The 9,399-nt window shown below is 49.9% G+C and overlaps 1 protein-coding gene across 1 annotated transcript in view; it reads right to left on the reverse strand.

Annotated features, from left to right (window-relative positions):
* Positions 1-8,360: 8,360 nt before the first annotated feature.
* LOC115120807 (phosphatidylinositol 3,4,5-trisphosphate 5-phosphatase 2A-like) overlaps positions 8,361-9,399 on the reverse strand; it is an 80,762-nt gene continuing 79,723 nt past the window's right edge. Inside the window, exons 26-27 of the mRNA XM_065024265.1 lie at positions 9,141-9,274; positions 8,361-9,044 (exon numbers count right to left, since the gene is read on the reverse strand). Coding sequence (XP_064880337.1) covers positions 8,954-9,044; positions 9,141-9,274 — 225 coding nt within the window. The 3' untranslated portion in view covers positions 8,361-8,953. The remainder of the gene's footprint in view (positions 9,045-9,140; positions 9,275-9,399) is intronic.

Consider the following 9,399-nt stretch of genomic DNA (forward strand, 5'->3'; position numbering starts at 1 on the left):
GGGTATAGGAGATGGAATGGGAGAGGGGGGGCAGAGGAGAGACAGGCCCTAGGGAATGGGACTAGGGTATAGGAGATGGAATCGGAGAGGGGGGGCAGAGGAGAGACAGGAGAAGGCACTGTAGGATAAGCAGGGTTGGGTAGGTTACTTTCTAAACAAGTTACCTGTCCAAAATTGTAATCAGAAATATAACTTTTGGATTACCCAAACTCAGTAACATAATCTGATTACATTACATTTATTTTAGATGACTTTCCCCTTAAGAGGTATAAGAAGACAAAAATGTATGTTACCAATTGAACGACATTGCAGGATAAATTAATGTTAAAGTTTACATAGGTGGCCATAAATGGATGTTACATTTTACTTTATGGGTTGGTTATGTAGGCCTCTTCTAACCCATCGCTTTATACTACAACGATTAAATTATATATTTACATTAAAAACCAGTCTATCAGAATTCCAGTCATTACAATAAATACCCCTTGACCTTCAAGAATAGGACTTGGAAATACAGAAGTATAGATCAGCCAAACGGTTTTATCTGAGTATAACCCCAAAACTAAGGACTTATTAGCCAGCCCTACTGTGTTGTTTATGATTTTGTCGTTGAGGACTGATAAATAAATGCTTCGCTCATGGAATGGCATGCTTTGAACACTACTGAAAATGGCTATTTACATGTGAAAAATGAAGGCCATATGCTGCATTTGCTACATGTCTATTGTTTACCTTTTAGTTGGCTGACACTTTGATATCTTGATAATATGCAGCTGTTTAAAGGGCAACTCCACAGATGAAACAATAACAAAATGGGCACCCCGCCTCTGTTTTGGTAAAAAGCGGAGGGATGGGCCTGGAGAAATGTAACCACTCTCAGACGAATAGACAGAGCTACGGATGTAAGGACTGACCATCCATGATATCAAAATGATAGTTTTAACTACAGTATGTTATGAGGCTATACCTTGTTTGATTACATTTACAATGTTTACAAACATTGGAGAAAAACAAGCTTCTATTTTGGGTTCTGATGGAGTGTGGCAGTTGAACTAAGCTCATGAGGCATTTATAAGTTATATTCTTCGACAATCAATGGATATATACAGGTATATATATTTTATAAATCCAAAAATGGATGTACCATCTACAGAATGACCCTTTAAGTCTATCAAAAGTGAACGAGTTTGAGCATGTGTCCAGTAGGCCTATGGATGTATTTTTATCAACTTGAATTATATTGTGCAATAAAAGCACCACATTTATTCCATATGCTGGGATCCGCACTGTGCAGCTGTTATTCCGTAGGCTGGGATCAGCACTGTGCAGCTGTTATTCCATATGCTGGGATCCACACTATACAGCTGTTATTCCATATGCTGGGATCTGCACTGTGCAGCTGTTATTCCATATGCTGGGATCTGCACTGTGCAGCTGTTATTCCATATGCTGGGATCTGCACTGTGCAGCTGTTATTCCATATGCTGGGATCTGCACTGTGCAGCTGTTATTCCACATGCTGGGATCTGCACTGTGCAGCTGTTATTCCATATGCTGGGATCTGCACTGTGCAGCTGTTATTCCATAGGCTGGGATCTGCACTGTGCAGCTGTTATTCCATATGCTGGGATCTGCACTGTGCAGCTGTTATTCCACATGCTGGGATCTGCACTGTGCAGCTGTTATTCCATATGCTGGGATCTGCACTGTGCAGCTGTTATTCCATATGCTGGGATCTGCACTGTGCAGCTGTTATTCCATATGCTGGGATCTGCACTGTGCAGCTGTTATTCCATATGCTGGGATCTGCACTGTGCAGCTGTTATTCCATATGCTGGGATCTGCACTGTGCAGCTGTTATTCCATATGCTGGGATCTGCACTGTGCAGCTGTTATTCCATATGCTGGGATCCGCACTGTGCAGCTGTTATTCCATATGCTGGGATCTGCACTGTGCAGCTGTTATTCCACATGCTGGGATCTGCACTGTGCAGCTGTTATTCCATATGCTGGGATCTGCACTGTGCAGCTGTTATTCCACATGCTGGGATCTGCACTGTGCAGCTGTTATTCCATATGCTGGGATCTGCACTGTGCAGCTGTTATTCCACATGCTGGGATCTGCACTGTGCAGCTGTTATTCCATATGCTGGGATCTGCACTGTGCAGCTGTTATTCCACATGCTGGGATCTGCACTGTGCAGCTGTTATTCCACATGCTGGGATCTGCACTGTGCAGCTGTTATTCCACATGCTGGGATCTGCACTGTGCAGCTGTTATTCCACATGCTGGGATCTGCACTGTGCAGCTGTTATTCCATATGCTGGGATCCGCACTGTGCAGCTGTTATTCCACATGCTGGGATCTGCACTGTGCAGCTGTTATTCCACATGCTGGGATCTGCACTGTGCAGCTGTTATTCCATATGCTGGGATCTGCACTATGCAGCTGTTATTCCATATGCTGGGATCTGCACTGTGCAGCTGTTATTCCATATGCTGGGATCTGCACTGTGCAGCTGTTATTCCACATGCTGGGATCTGCACTGTGCAGCTGTTATTCCATATGCTGGGATCTGCACTGTGCAGCTGTTATTCCACATGCTGGGATCTGCACTGTGCAGCTGTTATTCCATATGCTGGGATCTGCACTGTGCAGCTGTTATTCCACATGCTGGGATCTGCACTGTGCAGCTGTTATTCCATATGCTGGGATCCGCACTATTCAACTTGTTGAATTCAACCATTATTGGGTTCAAAACCACATTTAGATGTGTGAACAGCCATCCACAACAACCACAATCGTAAAGGCAAAAAGAGCTGAATAAGAGAGCAGCAGTGTGATTCACATCAATGTGCTATGTAGATAATAATAAGTGATATCCGTATCGCCGTAGACGACACCACTGCTGTCATCCTTACCTCCAAGCGTTTATTCAAGTTGGATCATCTTTGGATGCTGACAGCAGTCACACCATTGGAAGACATGGCTTGGACTGTAACCTACAAAAGCCCTTTCCTGCTCTTTTCCCACGATCCATCAAACCCATTTGTTGTGTCATCATAGTGGTCTCTGAGTTGTGGTCAGACTCGCTCAGGTGGAACAAACTTAATACATTTGCGCCTTCTTCGATGCTGATTTGAATGTCATTGAGAAGACAAAGAAGTGTCAATATTTTTTTTTCGTAAACATCCTTTCTGAATTTAAAAGTAATCCTAGAAGTAATCTTCTAGTTTTTCAAAAGTATCTGTAATCTGATTACAATATTTTTGTTTGTAACGGATTACAGTTACCATTACATGTAAACTCCCCAACCCTGAGTATAAGGCACTGGAGAATGAGAGAGAGGGGGTAGAGAGGAAGGAATGGGAGAGAGGGAATAGAGGAGAAGGAATGGGAGAGAGGGAATAGAGGAGAAGGAATGGGAGAGGGGGTAGATGGGAAGGAATGGGACAGAGGGGATAGAGGATAAGGAATGGGAGAGGGGGTGTCGAGGAGAAGGAATGGGAGAGAGGGAATAGAGGAGAAGGAATGGAAGAGGGGGTAGATGGGAATAAATGGGACAGAGGGGATAGAGGATAAGGAATGGGAGAGGGGGTGTCGAGGAGAAGGAATGGGAGAGAGGGGATAGAGGAGATGGAATGGGAGAGAGGGGATAGAGGATAAGGAATGGGAGAGAGGGGATAGAGGAGATGGAATGGGAGAGAGGGAATAGAGGAGAAGGAATGGGAGAGAGGGGATAGAGGATAAGGAATGGGAGAGAGGGGATAGAGGAGATGGAATGGGAGAGAGGGAATAGAGGAGAAGGAATGGGAGAGAGGGGATAGAGGATAAGGAATGGGAGAGGGGGTAGATGGGAAGGAATGGGACAGAGGGGATAGAGGATAAGGAATGGGAGAGGGGGTGTCGAGGAGAAGGAATGGGAGAGAGGGAATAGAGGAGAAGGAATGGGAGAGAGGGGATAGAGGATAAGGAATGGGAGAGAGGGGATAGAGGAGAAGGAATGGGACAGAGGGGATAGAGGATAAGGAATGGGAGAGAGGGGATAGAGGAGAAGGAATGGGACAGAGGGGATAGAGGAGATGGAATGGGAGAGAGGGGATAGAGGAGATGGAATGGGAGAGAGGGGATAGAGGAGATGGAATGGGAGAGAGGGGATAGAGGAGATGGAATGGGAGAGAGGGGATAGAGGAGAAGGAATGGGACAGAGGGGATAGAGGAGAAGGAATGGGACAGAGGGGATAGAGGAGATGGAATGGGACAGAGGGGATAGAGGAGAATGAATGGGACAGAGGGGATAGAGGAGAAGGAATGGGACAGAGGGGATAGAGGAGATGGAATGGGACAGAGGAGAATGAATGGGACAGAGGGGATAGAGGAGAAGGAATGGGACAGAGGGGATAGAGGAGAAGGAATGGGACAGAGGGGATAGAGGAGATGGAATGGGAGAGAGGGGATAGAGGAGATGGAATGGGACAGAGGGGATAGAGGAGATGGAATGGGACAGAGGGGATAGAGGAGAAGGAATGGGACAGAGGGGATAGAGGAGAAGGAATGGGAGAGAGGGGATAGAGGATAAGGAATGGGAGAGAGGGAATAGAGGAGAAGGAATGGGAGAGAGGGGATAGAGGAGAAGGAATGGGACAGAGGGGATAGAGGAGAAGGAATGGGACAGAGGGATAGAGGAGAAGGAATGGGAGAGAGGGAATAGAGGAGAAGGAATGGGAGAGAGGGGATAGAGGAGAAGGAATGGGACAGAGGGGATAGAGGAGAAGGAATGGGACAGAGGGGATAGAGGAGAAGGAATGGGACAGAGGGGATAGAGGAGAAGGAATGGGACAGAGGGGATAGAGGAGAAGGAATGGGACAGAGGGGATAGAGGAGATGGAATGGGACAGAGGGGATAGAGGAGATGGAATGGGACAGAGGGGATAGAGGAGAAGGAATGGGACAGAGGGGATAGAGGAGAAGGAATGGGACAGAGGGGATAGAGGAGAAGGAATGGGACAGAGGGGATAGAAGGAATGGACAGAAGGAATGGGACAGGGATAGGGAGATGGAATGGGAGAAGGAATGGGACAGAGGGGATAGAGGAGATGGAATGGGACAGAGGGGATAGAGGAGAAGGAATGGGACAGAGGGGATAGAGGAGATGGAATGGGACAGAGGGGATAGAGGAGAAGGAATGGGACAGAGGGGATAGAGGAGAGATGGAATGGGACAGAGGGGATAGAGGAGATGGAATGGGACAGAGGGGATAGAGGAGATGGAATGGGACAGAGGGGATAGAGGAGAAGGAATGGGAGAGAGGGGATAGAGGAGATGGAATGGGACAGAGGGGATAGAGGAGAAGGAATGGGAGAGAGGGATAGAGGAGATGGAATGGGACAGAGTGGATAGAGGAGAAGGAATGGGACAGAGGGGATAGAGGAGAAGGAATGGGACAGAGGGGATAGAGGAGATGGAATGGGACAGAGGGGATAGAGGAGAAGGAATGGGAGAGAGGGGATAGAGGAGATGGAATGGGACAGAGGGGATAGAGGAGAAGGAATGGGACAGAGGGGATAGAGGAGAAGGAATGGGAGAGAGGGGATAGAGGAGAAGGAATGGGACAGAGGGGATAGAGGAGATGGAATGGGACAGAGGGGATAGAGGAGATGGAATGGGACAGAGGGGATAGAGGAGAAGGAATGGGACAGAGGGGATAGAGGAGAAGGAATGGGACAGAGGGGTTAGAGGAGAAGGAATGGGAGAGGCTACTTTATGCTAAAGATTAAACAACTTGTGACATCATCAGATAAACACTCAATTCTATCACGTATCTCCTGTTTCCACTCGTTCCTATTTTTTTTACAACAGTCAAAGAACGTTAACATATACATTTATATAAAACATAATCATGAACGTTAAAGTATAATGTTAAAAACAGTCCTTTATATGACTTGGTGTGTCTTCAGTTTTTATCCTGTGTTCCTACTGAGGTTGCCAGGACAACAGCACCACCATGTGGTGACGTGAACAACCAGCAGCCTGTGGTGTCTGCCAGTGTGTCTCAGTCAGGATCCATCCTGGGGACCCACTGTGTGTAGGCTGGACTTCCCTCCAGCTCAGCATCAATAAGACACTAATTAGTACATGGACAACTGCATGATGGGTACAGTAGTTTGTGCTACTGAAGGAAGGGGGCCTTGGACACCAGCACAGCTCAACAAAACAACAACATCATGTGTTGAGAAGAGGTTCAGTCACACTGATAGAGGAAGGCCTTAGTGCTGGTGTGGTTCCTTCCCTTCATCTCTGAAACATAAAACGTGCACACTACACTACATTGATGAAAGCTAAAAATCTATCTGCAAAATTAAAGCTGAAAAAAAAGTACTTAAAAAATAAAATAACATACAAAAAAAATAAAACATAAAACGTGCACACTAAAAACCACTGAACCACTGAACACATTATCATGCTGATAACCCTATTCATGAATAACAACAATAATGATCAACTCAGTTCTCACAGGGTGTGCAGCCTGATGATGCCACTGAATGTCTTCTCCATCCCAGGAGCCAAATGGTTTCTGAGGGCGAGGGAAGGGACGCGGAGTGCTGGGATAGGGGTCTGTTAGGGGGGCGTGGAGTGCTGGGATAGGGGTCTGTTAGGGGGCGTGGAGTGCTGGGATAGGGGTCTGTTAGGGGGCGTGGAGTGCTGGGATAGGGGTCTGTTAGGGGGCGTGGAGTGCTGGGATAGGGGTCTGTTAGGGGGCGTGGAGTGCTGGGATAGGGGTCTGTTAGGGGGCGTGGAGTGCTGGTATAGGGGTCTGTTAGGGGGCGTGGAGTGCTGGGATAGGGGTCTGTTAGGGGCGTGGAGTGCTGGGATAGGGGTCTGTAAGGGGGCGTGGAGTGCTGGGATAGGGGTCTGTTAGGGGGCGTGGAGTGCTGGTATAGGGGTCTGTTAGGGGGCGTGGAGTGCTGGGATAGGGGTCTGTTAGGGGGCGTGGAGTGCTGGGATAGGGGTCTGTTAGGGGCGTGGAGTGCTGGGATAGGGGTCTGTAAGGGGGCGTGGAGTGCTGGGATAGGGGTCTGTTAGGGGGCGTGGAGTGCTGGGATAGGGGTCTGTTAGGGGGCGTGGAGTGCTGGGATAGGGGTCTGTTAGGGGCGTGGAGTGCTGGGATAGGGGTCTGTAAGGGGGCGTGGAGTGCTGGGATAGGGGTCTGTTAGGGGCGTGGAGTGCTGGGATAGGGGTCTGTTAGGGGGCGTGGAGTGCTGGTATAGGGGTCTGTTAGGGGGCGTGGAGTGCTGGTATAGGGGTCTGTTAGGGGGCGTGGAGTGCTGGGATAGGGGTCTGTTAGGGGGCGTGGAGTGCTGGGATAGGGGTCTGTAAGGGGGCGTGGAGTGCTGGGATAGGGGTCTGTTAGGGGGCGTGGAGTGCTGGGATAGGGGTCTGTAAGGGGGCGCGGAGTGCTGGGATAGGGGTCTGTTAGGGGCGTGGAGTGCTGGGATAGGGGTCTGTTAGGGGACGCGAGTGCTGGGATAGGGGTCTGTTAGGGGGCGTGGAGTGCTGGGATAGGGGTCTGTTAGGGGGCGTGGAGTGCTGGGATAGGGGTCTGTTAGGGGGCGTGGAGTGCTGGGATAGGGGTCTGTTAGGGGACGCTGAGTGCTGGGATAGGGGTCTGTTAGGGGGCGTGGAGTGCTGGGATAGGGGTCTGTTAGGGGGCGTGGAGTGTTGGGATAGGGGTCTGTTAGGGGGCGCGGATTGCTGGGATAGGGGTCTGTTAGGGGGCGTGGAGTGCTGGGATAGGGGTCTGTTAGGGGGCGTGGAGTGCTGGGATAGAGTTCTGTTAGGGGGTGTGGAGTGTTGGGATAGGGGTCTGTTAGGGGGCGTGGAGTGCTGGGATAGGGGTCTGTTAGGGGTGGAGGGTGTTGGGATAGGGGTCTGTTAGGGGATGGAGGGTGTTGGGACAGGGGTCTGTTAGGGGTGGGATAGGGGTCTGATAGGTGGGTGGGGGTTGTTAGACAGGGGTCTGTTAGGAGGGTGGGGGTGTTGGACAGGGGTCTGTTAGGAGGGTGGGGGTGTTGGACAGGGGTCTGTTAGGAGGGTGGGGGGTGTTGGACAGGGGTCTGTTAGAAGGGTGGGGGTGTTGGACAGGGGTCTGTTAGGAGGGTGGGGGTTGTTAGACAGGGGTCTGTTAGGAGGGTGGGGGTGTTGGACAGGGGTCTGTTAGGAGGGTGGGGGTGTTGGACAGGGTCTGTTAGGAGGGTGGGGGTGTTGGACAGGGGTCTGTTAGAAGGGTGGGGGTTGTTAGACAGGGGTCTGTTAGGAGGGTGGGGGTGTTGGACAGGGGTCTGTTAGGAGGGTGGGGGTGTTGGACAGGGGTCTGTTAGGAGGGTGGGGGTGTTGGACAGGGGTCTGTTAGAAGGGTGGGGGGTGTTGGACAGGGGTCTGTTAGGAGGGTGGGGGTTGTTAGACAGGGGTCTGTTAGGAGGGTGGGGGGTGTTGGACAGGGGTCTGTTAGGAGGGTGGGGGTGTTGGACAGGGGTCTGTTAGGAGGGTGGGGGTTGTTAGACAGGGGTCTGTTAGGAGGGTGGGGGGTGTTGGACAGGGGTCTGTTAGGAGGGTGGGGGGTGTTGGACAGGGGTCTGTTAGGGGGGTAGCAGGGAAGAGGACCATGTGATGCTTAACAAAGGACTGAAATGTTTGTACTGTTTAAATAAAGCTGGCTAACACAACAGCTGCAGTTCTAATAACATAGAAATGTACACTCAGCACAATACATAAACCATTTTAAAAGGGACGTTTGATAAATCAGTTTGTCAACAAAAAGTATAATGGAGGGAGTGCAATTTCTCTCACAAGGCACAGTCTGGCATGGATTAGCACGTCTCAGCTAGGTTCAGCTGGGTTTGGGCCAGCATGGCCCAGTATGGATCGGTTCAGACCGGTTCAGAGCGGTTCAGCTCACTTCTGCTGTCTCAGGCTCTCCAGCAGAATCCTTTTGTGGGAGGGATCTAGAACGCCCGCCTCCTCCAAGTCCTCCTCTGTGATGTCACTGAGAAGGAAGAACATGATTGGGTGAGATTCATGAAGTGACATGTTTGATGTTTTATTAGGGACATATTATTTGATTGGAAGAGGGAGCGTGTACCTGAGGAACTCCAGGTCGTCCCAGCCGTTGTGTAGCAGCCCCTCCTCATAGCGCTCCAGGCCCAGACTCTGTAGCCACTCTCCCACAGACGACTCCCCCACAGACAGAGACGAGCTACTGCTTCCCCACAGCGCCTACACACACACACACACACACACACACACACACACACACACACACGTCAAAATAACAACCTATGACCAACATGAGCACTTCTCTTTATGTTTTATTCATAGTCCACACACATCCACCCACACAC

Source organism: Oncorhynchus nerka, linkage group LG11 (genome assembly GCF_034236695.1).
Source record: "Oncorhynchus nerka isolate Pitt River linkage group LG11, Oner_Uvic_2.0, whole genome shotgun sequence".
Taxonomy (NCBI): Eukaryota; Metazoa; Chordata; class Actinopteri; order Salmoniformes; family Salmonidae; genus Oncorhynchus; species Oncorhynchus nerka.